General features: G+C 58.9%; 1 protein-coding gene across 1 annotated transcript; it reads right to left on the reverse strand.

Moving 5' to 3' along the window:
- On the reverse strand, window positions 1-2076 carry DIO3 (iodothyronine deiodinase 3). Its single transcript, XM_003919552.4, has one exon. The coding sequence runs from the start codon at window positions 1953-1955 to the stop codon at window positions 1041-1043; it is 915 nt and encodes a 304-aa protein (XP_003919601.3). The 5' UTR covers window positions 1956-2076; the 3' UTR covers window positions 1-1040.
- Window positions 2077-18576: the final 16500 nt, after the last annotated feature.

The following is an 18576-nucleotide window of genomic DNA, read 5'->3' on the forward strand; positions in this document are numbered from 1 at the left end:
AGCAGTTTACTTCAAGCCTTTATTATTGTAGATTGAAAGAAGTTTATATACAAGAAATATTTCCAGCAAAACACTCACCAAATGGCCTTCGAATCAGGGGCCCTCCACCTCCCAGCCCCACAATCAGCAGCTCTGCCTAGGACTCCCCTCACTTGGGGACCTCAGGCTCTCCCCCCACCTCTCTTTCCCCGGACTCCATCACCCCAACATCATTCCCCAGGAGTCTCGGCTTTTTCTCTCTCTCTGGGGCGCTGCGAACCTCGCCAATGCCTCTCAAGCTATCTTCCTGTGGTCCCAAAGCAGACACCCCAACTTCCCTCCCATTTAAGGTGGCTTCCCCCACGGAAACCCAGAGCACTCTCCCCCTCAAGGTTTAGGTGCTGTTTTGAGGCCCCTGCAATTCAGAACTAGCTCGTGGTCAAGACCAGTTAGAGACAGTTCGTCATCAGCAGTGGGGCTCCTGTGCACCTAAAACAAGTGGGGGAAACTACCCTGCCCACCCCCTCCCCATCCCCGACATCCCTTCCCCTACCAGGGATAGGAAATAGACACAAAAGCAACAGGGAACCCCCTCTCCCCGCGCGACAGGTGGGTGCCAGGCAACTAGCTCAGGTGAGCTGAGAGTCTCCTGGAACCCAGCTGCGCTCAGGGCGGGCAGGCGTGGCCAAGGTCTCTGTGCGCTGCGGGAAGCACCCGGCCAAAGCACTTGGCTGAGGGCACGCTGGGGAGCGGGTGTAAGAAAATGCTGTAGAGGCAAAGTCCTGGGGGCATACGGACAAGGGCAAGCAGTATCCCGCGCTCAGAAGAGGATTTCCAGTGAGCCAGGCAGGTGTGAATGACACAGTTACAGAAGCAGAGTCCCAGGGAGGTAGGGGAGACTGTTCATTTGGCCGAGGTGCAGACTCAGTCTGAAATGGTGGCTCAGCACATCAGTGTCACTGGGGCCTCACCAAGCGTGACTTGGTTTGAGGCGCTTGCATGTGGGCTTCGAAGGCTCGAAGGCCCAGCCCACCAAGTTCAGTCAATTGTCCGTTGGATGTTTACACCCTCCGGGGCCGAGCGCCATGCAGTTGCTCATCATAGCGTTCCAACCAAGTGCGCAGCTCAGAGACCTGGTAGCCGTCGGGGCCACGGCCACCTTGGTACATAATAGTGCCACTCTGGATGACATAGAGACGCTCGAAGTAGGCGCCATAGGCCGAGCTGCTGGAGTTGGCCATGGTGTCGAGGACCAGAGCGCAGCCGGGTGCACCTTGCTGCAGTACCCTAGCTGCGCTGACCCGGTCTTCCAGGCTCCGGTGCTGCGGGATGATGTAGGGGGAGTCAGTGGTGACCCAGCCGTCGGAGGGGTGCGCTTCCTCGATGTAGATGATGAGGAAGTCGACGTCGCGCTGGTACTTGGTGACCAGGCGCTGGAAGGCGCTCATGCGCGCCATGAACGGTGGTCAGGTGCAGCTGCCGAAATTGAGAACCAGCGGGCGGTTCCCTTGCGCGTAGTCGAGGATGCGCTGGCTCTGGAAGCCGTCGGGCAGAACCACCTCGGAGTTGGGTGCCGGACCACCCTCGTGCGCCTGCTTGAAGAAATCCAACTTCTGACCATGCCACACCGCCTTGAGCGACGCCAGGGTGCACAGGCGGTTGTCGTCGGACACGCAGATGGGCGGGTCATCGGGGGGCACCTCCTCGCCTTCACTGTTGAGCTCCACTTCGGGCTCGGGCTGCCCCCGGCGGCGGCGGCCCAGGAAATGCTTGCGGATACACAAGAAATCGAGGAGCCAAAGCATGAAGGCCGTGCCGAGGAAGCGCGGGAAGAGCACGAGGCACGAGGCGGTCTGGGCGCAGAGCCTCAAGGAGTGAAGCAGCAGGGAGCGGAGCATGGTGGCTGCAGGCCCCGAAGCCCCCTGGGACCCCTCGCCCTCTCCGACCACCAACCGCGACGCGGCCTGGCTAGGCATCTGGGCTTCGGCAGTGCAGGGAGTTCAATTTATAGCCGAGGCTTCAATTGGCGGGAGACTCCACCTCCGGCCCGGCCCGCCCCCTTGCAACTTGAGCCCGGAGGGATCACCCAGCGGCGCGGCCAATGCCCTAGAAATCGTGGGCTGAGGGCGGGCGCAGGCGGGCGGAGGGCGGAGCGGCCGGGCCTGGGGCCGGTGGGGGCGGGCCCGGGCCCCGCAGCCAGCTCTCGGGGCGGGGGACTCCGGTCGCCGCTGCCGCTGGGGACCGGGAGCCCGACCGGGGACCTGGGCGTCCGCTGGGGAGGTCCTCCAGCTGGCGCGAGCGCTGCACGCCGCCCTGGTCCCCGCCGCCTGGCTCCGGCCCGCACCCCCCTCGCCGCGCACCTGAGCCGAGCTCCCCGGCGGCCGCCGAGCCGCGCCGGAGCTCCGGTTCGCTTCCCGCGCGCCGCCGCCAACGCCGCCCACGCCGCTGCCGCTCGTGCGGGGCCGCTGCCCAGGTGCCGCGGGAGGCCGGGTCCGCGGCCGCCGCTTCGGTGGCCCCGGCTCCCGCCCCACCGAGGACGCTGGCCCGCGAGGAGGCAACTTTGCGTTCCGCCGCCTTCCCGGCTCGCCCGCGGGCGCCGCTCGCCTGCCGGAGCCCGCCCGCCCGCCTCCCGCGCGCGCTCACACTTCGCGCCTCGCACACGGCCGCCCCCCGCACCGCCCCGCCACGCACACCGCGCTCCGCGCCCCCTCGCCGCTGCCCGAGGCTGCCGCGCGCTGCCCCAGCCCGCGCCGCCCTGGCCGCGCCCGCCCCGTCCCATCTCGTTCCAGCGGGGCGCCGCGGTTCCTGGGTCAGCGGCCGCCGGGGCCCGGCTGAGAGGTGCGGAGGGCAGAGCCCGCTGGCGGGTTACCGCCGGGCGCCGGAGACCGGAGGGCTGGGGAAAGCGGCGCCGGCCCTGCGCCCCCAGCCGACCCGGGCGCGGGGCGCCACGGGCGTGGGGCGCGGGGCAGCGGGCGCGGGGCGGCGCCGGCCCCGGGCGGCTCTCCCACTAGGGGTAGCTGTTGCCTGAACGCCGGAGCGCTCCCCTCTCGCCGCTTGCCTCGCCCAGCGCAGCCCCGGCCGCTGGGCGCACCCGTCCCGTTCGTCCCCGGACGTTGCTCTCTACCCCGGGAACGTCGAGACTGGAGCGCCCGAACTGAGCCACCTTCGCGGACCCCGAGCGCGGCGGCGCGACTCACCGCGGAGGCGCCCGGACGCGTCAAGTGCGTACTTTCAACCGTAAATGGGTGCTGAGCGTTTAGGGGTGCGGGGCAACTCCCTAACCCGTGGGGCCCTGGCCGGCCCTGCCGCGGCGTCCGAGACCTTCTGATCCCTCGCTGCGCGCGGCGCGGGGTTGGCGACTTGGGCTCAGGGGCGGCGGGGCGGGGAGGTGCCTTGACCTAGGGTCCCAGAGGCCGGGAGCAAGTCTCCTTTCGCATTGGACCGCTGTGTCCCCCAGGGCAAAGCCTGAACCAGGCCAGGAGGGTCTGTCCCCCGTCTGGGGAGCTGAACTGCCCGGGACACTGTAGCAGTCGCGGCGACTTGTCTGGAGCGGCGGGGCTTGAGCCCAAGTCCGAAGCCGCCGCCGCCAGCGTCCCGTGCGTCTGCCGCCCCGGGACCTGCCGCGGAACTTCTTCTCGGGACGCAGACCGCGCTAGCCGCCCGGGCCGAGGTAGGAGCTGGCTGGGCTCGATAGGGCGCGGGCGAATCGCTTTCGGCAGCGAAGGAACGTGTCGGGAGAAGCCAACCACAGGACCAGGGCCCTAGCGGGCGCGCGGAGACGCCTGCCTTGGGCGGAGGTCCCCCCCTCCAGTTTTCGTGGCTCTGGCAGGGCCCTCTGTCCCGTGAGCTCTCCACTGGACCTGTGGCTCCAAGCTTCAGCAGGTCAAGTGCCCGAGTGTGCCTGGAGGATTGGCGGCGGGGTGGCATGAGAAAGTGGCCCCTCTTCTCCATCTCCCAGTCCGGCGATTTCTCTGCTGTCTGGGGCAGGGGCGCACACCCCAGGAACTTACCACCTAGAGGGAAGCCAGCCTGGTCTCTCCCCCTTGCCTCAGTGCTCCCAAGCTGCCCCTCACCACTCTGGGTAGGGGTCTTTCAGGTGGGCTAGGGAATTCTCCTTGGAAGGCCCCCTGTCTGCTGCCCTCCATCAGGGCACCTGTGAGTTAGCCGCTCATCCCCTTTTCTGGCCTCTGTTTTGCGGGGAGGAGAGTAGAGAGAGAAGCCTCCTACTCGGCAGGTCTCTGAGAGGAGGTTTGGGGGGACTTCTGAGGTTGCCCCTCCTGGGCAGAGTCAAGGGGTGTTGAGGGTTCCAACTTTTACTGGACAATCTCTCAAGCTCGGACTCCCTGATTTCTGGGAGGTTTCAGTGTAGGGCTTGTGTCCTGCCCCCACCCACACAGCATTTGGTGCAGGCACATAGGATGGTTCCCCAAGCCCTTTTTCCACAGTTAGTTTCAGAAAATGCATAAGCCACCTAAGGCTGGGAGAGCCTTTCTGTGCTGCCTGAGATCTGGTGGCATGTGCATGTATGTGTGTGCAAGTGTGTGTGTGTGCAAGTGTGTGTGCGCATGTGCATGTGTGTGGAAATGGTCTGGGTGGCTGTAAGACTGGCCCCTCTAGTCCCCTCTGCAGGGCCAGCCCAATAAGAAGCACCTGATCCACATTCTTTCTAGCCCCAGGGATGCTCAGGGAAGCAGCCCTTCTTGAGGGCTGTCATCTGTTCTGGGGATCTATGGCTGCTTCTTGGGCCCACAGACTATACTCCATACCTCTGGACTCCATAATATTGGACAAGGCTGGAAGGCCCATTTGGCTCCTGCAGCCTCTTGTGCAGTTGAGGACAGACCCAAGGTGCAGGTGATACTGGCCTTTGGGACACAGAACCTGGCTCAGTAACTCCCACTCCGGTCGCCTTTTCCCTCTTCTCAACCCTCTCTCCTCCGGAGCAACACTTGTCCCTCCTTCCTTCCTCTCTCTAGGGCTGCACCCCCAGCTCACCTTAGACCTGGCCCTTCCTACCTGTTGCCCCTACTGTCTTGTCCTGTCCCAGTGGTCAGGAGGGAGAGTACTGGCCAAAGGCCCAGCTCCACCTGTGACTCAGGGAAGCACCAGGCATCACCCAGAGGTCTCGGCCCCCAGAGGCCTGGCAGGCTCTGCTGTGGGGGAAGCAGAGTTTGAACTGGGGCTGCTTCTCCTGCCCTGCAACCTGACTGGGCCTCCCCCGCCTCCCTTTCTGTCTGCCCTCTTACAATTCCAGCAGGGGGCGGGCAGGGGAAAGAAAAGGAGGGACAAGTTGGACGGGGTCCATTTGGTGTCCAGGAACAACTTGGAGAGAGGCAGGGAGGGGACAGGCAGCAGGGCCCTGGCAGAGCGAGGGGAGGGCTGGCCTTTGGATGGCCTTCTGATCCCAAACACATCCTCCTGGGGCAGTCTGCCCTTGAAAGGTAGGGCTTGGTGAACCCTGGTGCAGAGCCCCCCCGCCCTCGCCACCTCACTGCCCCAGTGTGGGGCATGGTAGACGGGTTTGCAATGGGTACAGTCTCTCTCTCCATTCCAGTAGAGCAGCTCCCAGGGCCCAGAGAGGCTGTCACTGAGACTTCCCTCTGGGGTGAGGTGGGTCCTGGTGGCCCTGCGTTCCCCTGCAGGAGGACCTCCTGAGGCTTTGGGCAGGAGCTGGTGCACACCTGGAGGAGAGTGCTGGTGAAGGACAGGTGTGTGCCTCAGTGTTCTTGCTGCCTGGGTGTCAACCCTGCTTCATCACTGGCCCTTTGTTTCCGTCCCCTCCACTGACCTCTTAAAGCACAGAGACCCTCCGGGTACTTTCCTTCCTCTGGGCTTCCGCTCATGCTATTCCCTGCTCCCTTCTTCTACCTGGAGACCCCCATTCCTCCTCCTTCTCCACTGCCCTCACCTCCACCTGGGCCCTCTCAGCTCCCGGGAGATGGCTGAACCCCACTCCCTGCCCGCTAGTCATCCTCTTCAGCGGTCCTCCCGGAGCTGTCCTCGGCATGGCAGCCTCCACAGCCCCTGGGTTTCACCCCTGGTTTCCATCTGTCTTGGACTCCAGACCTGCCCCTCCCACGCTGGCCCAGATGGATCCTCTGCAGTGACTAACCCGAACCGGCACCGGGTGAGGACCCAATAAACCTTTGTGAATGGAGTAAATGAGTGCAGTGTGTACTTACTGAAAACTCCTTGTTTGGGGAGAAACTCAGGGTATTTCACTCTGTCCTTTCGTGCACCTGCAGCAGTGGGCCGGGGCAGCATGTCGGCAGCCAGGGCTGAGAACCATTGGTCAGGACCTGCCGCTGTGAGCAGACAACACTTCCTGGGAAGTCCCCTTGGGGCGTGGTGTCTGGTGAATGCACCTGTCACCTGGTCACCGGGCCAATCTGTTTCCCTTTCTGGGCTAAACAGGTCTTCCCGGGTACCTGGGCCCTCCCATGGAGGTGTTTACACTTCTCATTTGCTTCAAAAATGAATTCTTCTATCCACTCGCTTGTCTAGGTTGAGCATGGGGACACCCTGCAGGGGATGGGGTGGGAGATGGCTGAGGGACCCAGAGCTCTGGTCTGAGAGGTGTCCTCAACATGACAGATCTTCATCCCTCTGAAAGTTTGAGGCAGGCATGGGGGAGGTGGCAGGACTCTGGGGTCACTGGGCAGGCTGGGATACCAGCCAGGACGGCTTGTCAGGGCCCCAGGGCCTGGATCTAGCAGGGGTGTTTGGCAGCATTTGGGGGTTGGAGAAGGTCTGGGGCTCCCGGCCAAGGAAAGGAGAAGGCCTAGGAGGCAGTGCCCTGGCTACTTGCTGTGTGACCCTGGGCATCTCTGGCCCCTTCTCAGGTCTCATCTGCATCAGGTGTGGGTTGGGTGGCGACTTTCCAGTGCCTTTCCCATGCGGTCATTCTGCAGGCCAGAAGGTTCTAGGAAGTTCTAGGAGACCCTGTTCTGGCCCTGCCTGCTGTTCTGCGGCTGCTGAGAGCCCCACTTGAGGATGAAGGTGCCCCAGTGCTGGTCCTACCTGGCCTCATGCTCTGCCACTTCCACCCAGTACCGCCTTCGCCTGCCCACTTCCTGCTGCAGCTCAGGGCCCTCCAGCCCGGCCTGGGCTCTGACTCGTTCCTGGCATGAGTGCTGCTGTGCTCCCTGGTGCTCAGCCAGATCCCAGGGCACAGGACAATGCCTTGCCAGAGGTTGCCTTTGGGTGCCTGTGTCCAGCCTGGAGCTGGGTGGGGCACTGGGATGCTGGGCTACTTGTGCCAAGACAGACCCTGCTCTGAGCTGGGCCCTGAGGCTGGCTGGAGGGCCACCTTGCGAGTCAGTCCCTCCTTTCCATCTGTGATCCTCTCTGGAAAAAGATGGGGTTCACCTGACCAGCAGATAGGCATCCCAAGTCCATGTGCTTCTCTGAGCCTCAGTTTCTTCACTGGAGAGGCGGGCCTAATGTTTGAATGTGTTGTATTCACCATGACATGAGGGGCAAGTGTAAAGTCTATATGTGTGCATGTGTGAGTTCGTGTGTGTGTGTGTCTATTTACTTAAACCCAGCCTTGTTCCAGAGTGGATTTCGGGATTCCTCTAAGAAGCTTTGGAATGCCAGAAGATACCACAAGTGAGAAGAAAAAATAAGAGGAAGGACATACTTCCCATATGGGGACAAAGTACAGCCACAGTGTCCTCCGCTTGGGCCATGGAACAGCCGCAGGTTTTGCCCTGATTACCCTGGTGGTAAAGTCTGATTGGCTATGACTCCCAGTGTCCAAAAGATAAACACGAGCTGTGCAGTGGAGCCGCACACATGCCTGTGCATGGCCATGCCAGGTCAGAAACCCAGCCCCTCTGCTTGGGAGGCACGCAGGGCTCTGGCTGAAGCCTGAAGCTTGCGATCCTCAGAGCACAGACGTCCCAGGGCTGTGTGAAGTTAGTGAGACGAGGTGTACAGAGAGAGCTCAGGGAGGAGAGGGAGTCTCGATTGCCGTCACCCGTGGCTCGGAGATGCCTGTGACAGGTGACAGTAATGTGCGTGGTGGTGTGTTCACTGATGATGCTACACTGTAGGCCCAGGGCTGTGTTGTGGTGACAGGTGTCCTCCTGAACCGTTTGACCTTTAGGGTGGCCCCCTTCACTCAAGCACTGGTCATGGAGGGGCTGTGGTCACACAAGGACTCAGGCACGTTTTTGCCCCCGAGGAGCCCCCCAGCCTGGCAGGGCCCAGGGGCAGGGCGGGTGGGATGGGTGTGCTCCAGCAGGTAGCAGGGACACCTGGCAAATGGGGTCGAATTGGGAGGCGTCTCAGGAGGTGGCCATGGGCAGAGGGACAGGCTTCTGGTTCTTTGCCACTCTCCTCTTTGAAGTCCGGTGCCTGGGAACAGACCTGTGGTAGCTGCACCTGCTTGGGTAGGAAACTGTGGGCTCTCTTCTCGCAGGGGGACAAGAGTCATTTGCGGTACCTTCTGAGCAGGTGGGGGACAGCAAAGGACAAGAGGAGGCTGTGCCTGTGCAGCTGTGTGTCCCGGCACAGGCGCCACTTCACTCCCACGCCACCACATCCTCACTGGGTGACTTTGGGCAAGTGACCTGAACTCTGTGCCTCCATCTCGTCTTCTGTAAAACAGATGGCACATCCGAGCCCACCTCCCAGGCAGGGTGTTATGAGGACAGGTGGGGGCACGTTCGCACAGTCCCCAGAATGGTGCCCACGGCACCGGAGTGCTCCGTAGGGAAATAGTGGCAGCTGGCACTGAGTCCCCAACATAAGCCAGCACTGTGGGCCAGTGTTACGACTCCTGCTTTTGGGCACTTCACAAGCTATGGCCAGGGGCCCACCACCTTTGGCCATTCCTTCCCCACAAAATTCCTGCCAGGGCCCTGCCAGATCAATAAGTCACAGGACTTCTCCATCACAGAAGCCCAACTCTGTGACACCTCTTGGTCCCAAGCATGTTCCTATCCCCCATTCATGTGTTTCGTTAGGACCCTTTAGGGTTGCACGTGGCAGAAACTTAATCCACACTAACTTTAGCAACTTTAGCGAAGAAGGAATGTACTAGCTCCAGTCAGTGAAAAGTCCAGGAGGAGTCATGCCTTCAGGCACGGCTGCATCCAGGCACTCAACAGGTGCATCCAGGCACTCACCAGGTGCAGCCAACACCTTGGCCCGCAGGCTGTCAGCTCCTGCCTTCTGCTGCATGCGCGTCACTGTAGGTGGATTTCTCCGCACATGGGCGAGATGGCCCCAGGAGCTCTGGCTCATGGAGTCCTTGTAGCACCTGTCCTGGCCATCCCCAGAAGAGAAAGCACCATTTCCCATGGCAGAAATCTGGTGGAAACAGGAGAGAGGGGGTTGGCTCTCTTTGGTCGGATCTGGGTCTTGTGCCCATCTCTGGGAGAGAAAGGTCCTCACTCACAGAAACTGAGCAGATCCTGGATTGGATGGGGAGAGATGCTTTCAGACACACACACATTCACTGCACTCACTGCAAGGATAGTGACAATAGTAGAAGCTGCTCTTTCTTGAGAAGTTATGACGTGTGCCAGAAAATTCTACCTTTTAAGGATATAGAGAGGTTTTTATCATCCCCATTTTACAGATGACAAAACTGAGGCTCTGAGAGGCGAAGTGATTTGCCTATGGATGCATAGCTAAGGTCTGACCCCACAATTCACACTCACAAGTTAGCAAGAGGTGTTTCACCAGGGTAATCTGGGGGCAGAAGGAGTCTGCCCGGTGAGGGAGGGGAGGTGGAGATGTGGGGAGTGGGGAGGCCAAGAGGAGGGGACGCCAGGACCTGGCCTCTGGCTTGCACAATGGGGAGGGAACCCTGGAGAAGAGGTTTATGGGGGAGGCTGCTGAGTTTTTTGGGCACATATGCTAAGTTGGAGGTGTCCATGGTCCTCAGGAGATGTTCGGGATTTGGGGGACAGAGGTGAGCCTCGGCATCCTGGGAATCATGGCTGTTTGCTTTGCTTTGGGAATTTCACAGTGGGTGGGGGAAGGCAGCTGCTGACAGGAAGCACTTCCCATTTGGTGGAGAAGGCAGCCACAGCCTGCATGGTACAGGCTACGACCTGGGCCTGTGACAGCGTCTACAACCGGGGCCTCAGGTTCAAGACAGACGCAGCGCCTGAAGTTCTCTGGCAGTTGTTTTAGGGCAAACATGTTGAGAATGGCATTTCCAAGGGCCTTGGACTGTGCCGGGGCACCAATGCCAGTAGGCCGGGGCCATTCCATGACGACCACGCCTTTCTGAGGGATGCTTGGAATCCCAGACTGGGGTTCAAATTCCGACTGTGCTTCCTAGAGGCTATGTGGCCTTGGGCATGTCTGGAGCCTCTCTGGGCCACAGTTTGCTTATCTGGGAAGGAGTCGTGGTAGCTTCTTCTCACGGGTTTACGGGGAGCTTGGGAGATGGAGGGAGGGGCAGCACACGGGGCTCAAGCTGCAGCTCTTAGTTAACTGCTTTTCCTTTGCAGGTGTCCGATGGATCTGATGGAAAGGTGGCAGGCGAAATGCACCTGGCCTCAGCATCAAGGGCCGTGAATGCAGTGGCAGTCGTAGCTATGTGGTCGGAGTGGACTAGGATGGTCCTTCCACCAAGAAGGCTGGGCCTTCCTGCTCCTGAATGTCCAGCTGCAGAAAGTGATTGGGCTTGACACAACTGCCCCTTCCTCCACACACTCCCAAATATACCTACCCCTCCCCAACCGAGTCCTCCTCGCCAGACTGTGGCTCCCGGATGACAGGGCAGAGTTGGACTCACCTGTGTCTGCCAGGCCAGCTCACCATGGGGGCAGGTCCCAAGAGGCCTCTGGATTTGGACCAACTTCAGTGTGAGCTTGAACAAGCCCTTAGCCTCCCTCAGCCTCCGGTGCATGAGGCGTTGTGCTGGTACGTCTCAGAGCAGGTGGCACTACCTGGTGAGCCTGTCCATCAGACAGAGCCTGGATGGCTCTGTCCATCATCTTTGTCACTGTAATGCTGGTTAACAAATAAACATGAAACAATGAGTGGTCATTTCTCAGGTGCCATGGAATCGATTTAGTGGGTCCAGGGCTCAGCCAGGGCAGGCTCCCTGGCGGGCCTGGCTGGGACGGTGGCCGCTGTGCTCTGCTCCACACCTCTGATCTTCTGCAAACTTGCCCAGGCCTGATCTCACGGCAACGGCAGAGGCACACGAAGGAAGCAGCACCCATACCTGAGCAGCAGGGAGCCACTTGTGCTGCGTCTACTCACCCTGCATGGGCTCACGGCAGCCATGGGTGAGCACTCACATGGGAGCAGAGGGCCTGGCGAGGCTGCTCGGCCAAGGGTCTGGGTGCAGGGAGACGTGAAGATTAGGGCTCTTTGCAATCTGCCACAGCGAGTGAGCCAAGGTGTCACCCCGGGACTTCTGATGGTGATCACCCACCACCCGGGTACTCCAGCTGGACCAGACCTAGCCCTGTCTTGAGGGAAAGACAGATCCTTGCCTCATCTCTTACCACAACCGCACCCAAGGCTGGTGGACTCCACAGCCGTAGGAAGGCAGCTTCAGGGACAGGGTGGGAGGCTAGAGGCCTCTTGTATTCCAAAGGGCACAGCTGTATGGGACAAAGCAGGGAACGACCCAGCATCCCACTTGGTCATGTTCCTGCCAGGAGACTTAGGTGCTGTCCGTGGCTTCATCTCTACCACAGAGACTGGACTTGGGCTTTGTAAAGGTAGCCCCCAGGGCTATGGTTCAGTCTCTTTGTAGAGAGACAGAGAGTAAGGGTGAGAGTGAGCCATGGAGAGAAAGAGGGGGCAGGCCTAGTCTCTGCCTCTAATTATTTGCCTCTACCTCTTCTGCAAGTCCCCCTCAGTGGAGGTGGGATGGAGCGTGCAGGGGTTGAGGACTGGGGGATGGGTATGTGATGTGAACCCTTTTCCATGGTTCTGATGGCCTCACCCTGGGAGCCTGGGAGCTGGTCTGTGGGGTAATTCCGTGGGCAGAAGGGTTGGGGTGGGAGTGGGGGATCCCTTGGAAGCAGGGCTCTGTAGCCTTGTCTCCTTTCCCTTCCTGGGAGGTGGCTGTTCCTGGGAGGGGCGGGTGGTTGTATTTGGAACAGGAGCCTGTTACAGTTAAGCAGTTCAAGATGCTGGAAATGGAGTTCCCGGGATGACTGTGGGAAATCCATGCTGAGTTATTTTTCAGGAGCACAGTGACAGTGGCACTGACCACTCTGCCTGGCAGACGGAAGTAGCAGGGATGTTTTCAAACTCATATTACGTTTGGTGTGTTTTCACATGCTAATCCTGCAGTAGGGATCTCTGTGCCCTTTGTCGAGCTGTGAAATGAAGTCTCTTTGAGGGGAGCATGTGTCCAAAGTCCAACTAAGAGGTGGAGAGGCAGGATGGCATGTCTACCCACCCAGCCTTCAGGCCATTCATCCACCCATCCACTTATCCACCCACCCACCAGTTCATCCATCCGCCCATCCACCCACACCCACCAGTCCGTCCATCCATCCATCTGTCCATCTGTCCGTCCGTCCATCCATCCATCCATCCACCCAACCACCTACATGTCCGTGCGTCCGTCCATCCATCCATCCATCCATCCATCCATCCATCCATCCATCCATCCATCCATCCTTCCTTCCATTTGTCTTTGCATCCACCTGTCCATCCATCCATCCATCCATCCACCCAACCACCTACGTGTCCGTGCGTCCATCCATCCATCCATCCATCCATCCATCCATCCATCCATCCATCCATCCATCCTTCCATCCATCCATCCTTCCTTCCATTTGTCTTTGCATCCACCTGTCCATCTATCCATCCATCCATCCATCCATCCATCCATCCAACCAACCATTCATCCATTTGGCACCTGCAGCACTTTCACTTTTCTGATGACCCAGACCAGGGCCTGTTCTGGGGGCTCTTGCTCTGGGAGGTGAGTGCTGGAATGACAGGCTGGCTTGGATGCTGGCCCCAGAGCACCGACTGAGGGTCCAGGAGGAGGTGGCGCTGTAACCCAGAGAAGACTGTGTAGCTGTCCTTATAAACCCGTGCACAGCCTGGTCCTGAGTCTATCCCCCATGGCCAGCAGCACAGGATGACGGTACTGGGGACTTCTGCAGGGACTTGCTTCCTACAGATAGTTTCATGACCCGTACAGCAATCTCTTTGCTGGAGTTTCATGTGACGTGTTTGGGGATGTAGAGGGTTCTGTGGATTCCCACTGGGGGTGGGGCGGGGGACAGGCAGAATAGCCTCATGGCCACCCCTTGGTGGGGCTCCCTGAGGTCACCATGGACATCCTGGCCCTGTGTCCCCTGGTGTCCTTGGTGGCTGGACCTGAGTGCTGTGAGTCAAGCTGGAGCAGCATCTGGGGCCCTAGCACGGGCACGGACCCAGTCTCTAGTGACAACCTCCCTCGTCTCACAAAGCAAATCTCTCCCACGGTGCTGTCACCTCAGGTCCTCTAGTGATTCCTGTTGCCCTGGAGATAAAATTGCGGCATCTCAGGGTGGCCAGGAGCTTTCTCAGGGAGACCTGCTGGGAGGCCAGGAGCATGGAAGTCCCTCAGAAGGGAAGGGACGTGGCACATTTGAGGGAGAATCTCTTGGAGAGCCCTAGAGAGCTCACCCTGAAGGACGAGGAGGCTGCCACTCTCTGGGACATGTCCCACGTGGATGAGAAAGGCTGCAGTCCCCAGGTCTGGGCACCACACCTAGGCAGGTGGGGCCTGTATCATTCCCCAGGCAGGTGCCGGGCACTCAGCGCTGTCCCCGGAGACACAGCCTTGGGGGCGATGGACTCGCTGTGCCTGAGCTCCAGCTCTGTCAGTTCCTTTCTGAACATGGAGGCCGGGAGTCCCTCCTTGGGGATACTGTGGGGGCCTGGGGAGTGGGTCCTGGGTAGGTTGGCCTTGATGGGCCTTCCAGCCCTGTGGGATACACTGGTTCACAATTCTGGGACATAGGCTCTAGGAGACCCGAGAACCAAGGCCTCCCGGGGGTCCCTGCGGGAGGTGAGTACAGTGGGGACCTGGAGGAGCTGAGGCAGCCTGGGGGAGGGGACTGGAACCCTGAAAGGGCTTAGTCCAGCTGCAGGAAGCTGTGGGTAGGAGATGCAAGCACTGGGTAGAGAGGCCAGGACAGGTGGGCCGCTGTTGGGCTAGAGCACATTTTCAGAGACAAGGGCAGGGAGGCATTTGGGCAAGTGTAAGGGGAGTGCTTTGGGACAGAGGGCCTGAAGGAAGAATGATGGTGTGTGTGGACACCGAGCCGCCACCTCCCCTCCCCCATCCTTTCCTCTCCTTCCTTCCCTCTCTTCTCTTTCTCTCCCTGCTTCTTCCTTCTCCCTTCCCTTTCCTCCCCCTGCCTCCTCTTCCCTCTCTAGCTCCTTCTTTGCCTTTTCCTCCCTTCCTCTCCCTTTGCCCTCCCCATCTCTCCCTTCCTTCCCTCTTCCCTTCTATCTCATCCCCTTGTGCCCCTTCCTACCTGCCCCTCCCAGCCTCTTTCCTTCCCTCCTCACATGGCAAGCAGTCCCTGCACCCGCCACCCCGTGCTCCCCAGAGCCTGGCTCTGCAGGCATTAGGAGATGCTTACAGGGAGGGCTGTGCTCCTTACAGCAAGAGACTCCTGCAGCCGCGACCACTGGGGCCCTGCTGTCATGGGGAGAGTGGCAGTCTGGTGGAGACCGCGGACCGCCCCCCAGGCACCTCCACCAGGCAGGCTCAGTGACTGTCCCACTCCTGGGAGCCACAAAGCCTGTCGCCAGGAGCCAGGCAGGGATAGCAAGTGGGGTCTTCTGAGGCCAGGGCGGGTGGTCCTGGGTTGGGGGGCCAGGGTGTGCTCTGAGCTCTTGGAGTGCCCCCAGTGCTCCTTGTCCTGGGTGAACAAGGGTCCCCAAGACCTGGCCTCTACAGGCAGCATCCCCGCCCCCCACCCGGCCGGTGCTGGCCTTGGAGGGATTCCGGGGGCACCTCTGTCCTCAAGAAGGGCTCTTTGGAGAGGAAAAAAGAACACATTTCAACACCTCCAGATTCTGAAAATGGATTTCTCCCAGGGAAACAGAGACTCAGAGCATGTTCTTTTCCCTGAGAGGGAGCCAGGAAAACAGCAATGGTTGGGGGGGGAGGAGGGGTAGGAGGGGAGAGAAAGGCCTCAGCAAGAATCACCGAGAATCAGGACATGGAGTCAGAAGGACCTGGACTCAGGTCCTGCCGGCCACCGATGGGCCACGGACCCACGCGTGCGACTTCACCTCTCGGAGCCTCAGTTTGTTTCCCTGTCCAATGGGGTAACTCCATCTCTATCCCTGCCTTGTAAGGAATGGCTGTGGATGGGATGTGGATAGAGCAGTTCTTGCTCCTCACCCCTTCCGGAGACCAGGATGATAATGTCGGAGTGTTTCTGAATGATACCCCCAGCCCCAGGAAGGGTCAAATGGTGCTAGGTACACTGGTTCTGACTGCTGGACCCAAATCCTTGCTGTGTGACCTCAGTGAAGTGGCCGACCCTCTCTGGCATCCAGCTGCTTCTTCCATGGATTGGGCAAGGATCTCCACCTTGTGAAGTCATTGGGAAGATTCGCTGGGATGTGGATGTGGTGCCAGGTGCAGCCTGCGCTCTGGGATGTGCTCAAATTGGCTGGGGTAGGGGTATCTCTAGGCAGTGGTGGGGCTTGTCTGTCCCCGGGCATGGCCTGGCTTTGACTAGTCCCTTCTTCTGTGGCTGGTCCCCTCCAGGGCAAATCCTCCCCACAGCCCCACTCCCTGGGCTCTAAACAGCTCTTCCTTTGGCTGGCACAGCTTTGGGCTGCCTCCTCCAGGAAGTCTTCCCTGACTGCCTGGTTGGGATGGAAGGGCTCCTTGGCTCTGGCCTGATCCCCTCCATGCTGTCTCTCTGGGAACTTTGCAGCTGCCTCCTTTTGGGTTTCTACATCTCTGATCTTATCTCTTCCTCTCTATCTTCTAGATGTCTTCATGTTTTAGAGTTGCTCTCTGCCTGGGAGGCTGCCCTGCCATGGAATAGACTGCAGCTCTTCAAAAACATCCAAACTGCTTGGCCTGGCCTTCAGGGCTTCCAGATAGGGTCTCTGCTTCCCTTTTCAGCTCCAGCCCCTGTCCCTGCTTGACACTGAACTGACATCCCCTGCAAGGAAAATGTTGCCATAGCTGCCCCACCACATCCCCGCCCTCCCCAGTAGGCCTGCAAGGGGATGTACTAAGGACCCCCAGCCATTTAGTAAGGAAGCCATCTGAGGCTCAGGAAACCCAGGCATGGCTGTGCTGGCTGTGTGTCAGCACTCAAACTTGGGTCACCTGGCTCAAAGTTCAGGCTCTCTCACTGAGCTAGAATTTCCCACCCATTCAAGTTGGTTACTTGCACCTTCTCTTGGAGTTCCCTTTCATCTCATCTTCCCAAGTCCTACCTGTCCTTCGAGGCTCAGCCCAAATGTCGGACCTCCCAGGAAGCCTCCTCTGATTCCTCATCCAATCACTTCTCTCCTTCCCAGATGGCAGTCACCCTTTCCCCATGACCTCGGCTCACCGTGGTCCTGGCTAAGGGGTGAAGACTGTGTCTCAGTGGCAGAGATTGCTGGCTCCCCCCAGTATCCCTTCTCCTCTTCTTTTGAAAGTAAAGGAAATCCCAGCTTTGAGCTGGACACATGGCTGCTCATCTAAAGATTCAAGTTCTCAGCCTCTCTTGCAGCTACACAGTTATCTGACCAAATCCTTGCCAATGACGCAGAAGAAGTGATCTGTGAAACTTTGGGTTCTTGCTCTTAGGGAGAAGAGAGCTGCCTTCCCCTGCTTCTTCTCCCTGTTCCCACTGTTGGATTAATGAGGTGATGGCAGGAGTGGGGCAGCCGTGGGACTATGGAAGGAAAGCTGGGTGTTGAGGATCACAGAGCAACAAGCTGCAAAGAGTCCGTGTCACCACTACGCCAGCTTAGACTGCTGAAACTCAGTCTGCTATGTGCGGGGGGGCCTGTCCCGTGTAATCTTGGTATTTTGGCATTTCTTACAGTAGCCGAAATGTATCCTAATTAAAATAGATCCAGATAGAGAAGTTGATCAACTGTTTGCGGAGCGATCAAGTGGTTGCAAACCAGAGGTTGGCAAGCTGCGGCGTGGAGATTGCTTTTTAGGGCCTGTGGTGCTCTGGAGTCGCGGAGGGATGTCTGTGTGTTTGAGTGCTGGCCATGCCACGTAATTGTGGGATGCTGGGGAAGTCAGTAATGGCTCAGTGACCCTGATGCCTCTTCTGTGACATGGGGGTGACAGTCCTCCTTGCAGAATGAGGCTTGGATGACATCACACACATAAGGGCCCGGCGACAGAGGCACTCCTGCATGTTGGTTCCTCTCCGGATTGAATTCTGCAGGTGAAAGGGCTTTAGCGGGAGCACCCTTCTTCCTCCACCCTCCTCTTTCCTGCAATCCCCAGCTTTCCCTGGACTGGGGCGGGGCGGAGGGCGGTGGAGTTCATGAAACCGAGTGGAAACATTCCATTTGTAACAACAAATCTTTTCCACCGAGACTTTTCTTACACTTAAATGGAGGATCTTGGAATCCCTGGAAATGGCTATAGAGGAGGAAGGGGGGTTTTCTTTCCAGGAGTTTTGAATTTTTCAGAAGGATGGGCCCCCAGAGGCTGCCCGTGTGCCCCCTTAGCCCTGGCTGCCCCTTCAGGTGAGTCCCACTTACTGTCCCATCTGCCTCATCTCCCCCGTACCCGTACTTCCTGGCTCTGTGGGTCATACCTCATCCCTCAGAAACCTCCAGATGAGAACAATGGGCTCTTCCAACTCTGGCCAGGAAAGTCAGGAAAGGATGCATTTGTCTACCTTTGGAGCCCTGGATTCAAAGACCCACCAGCCTGGAAGGGGCTGGAGAGGTGTGGAGATGGGAGTTCCAAGTGCCAAGGGTCAGCCGGTGTGGTGGTAAGAGTGAGGGGCTGAGAAACTGGGCTCTGAGCTCCCATCCTGATATGGTTTGGATGTGTGTTCCCTTTGAATCTCATGCTGAAATGTGATTCCCCAGTGTTGGAGGTGGGGCCTGGTGGGAGGTGTTTGGGTCATGGGGGTGGATCCCTCACGAAAGGCTTGGAGCCCTCGCCATGGTAATGAACGAATTCCCGCTCTGTCAGTTCACGGGAGAGCTAGTTGTTTAGAAGAGCCTGGCACCCCCTCCTCCTCCCTTGCTCCCCACTCTGCCTTCCAGCATGAGTAAAAACCTCCTGAGGCCTCCCCAGAAGTGGAGCAGATGCTGGGGCCAGGCTTGTGCAGCCTGCAGAACCATGAGCCAAAGAAACCTCTTTTCTTGATAAATTACCCAGCCTCAGTGTTCCCATATGGCAAAACAGAACGGACTAACAAACCCCACTGGACTAACACACCCCACTCCAAACTGGGCAGCCCTGCTTTCCCCTGCTTTGGGAATGGGGTTCCCTTCAGCTTTGGTGTAATACAGCAATCGACTGATACTTCCTTGACTGTACAAAATTAGTCTGAGTGGATGGTGCAGTTCAAAGCCACTGCCTTTTTAAAATTTTTAATTGTGGTAAAATACATGTAACATAAAATTTACCATCTTATCCATTTTTTTTAAAGAGAAAAA

Source organism: Papio anubis, chromosome 7 (genome assembly GCF_008728515.1).
Source record: "Papio anubis isolate 15944 chromosome 7, Panubis1.0, whole genome shotgun sequence".
NCBI lineage: Eukaryota > Metazoa > Chordata > Mammalia > Primates > Cercopithecidae > Papio > Papio anubis.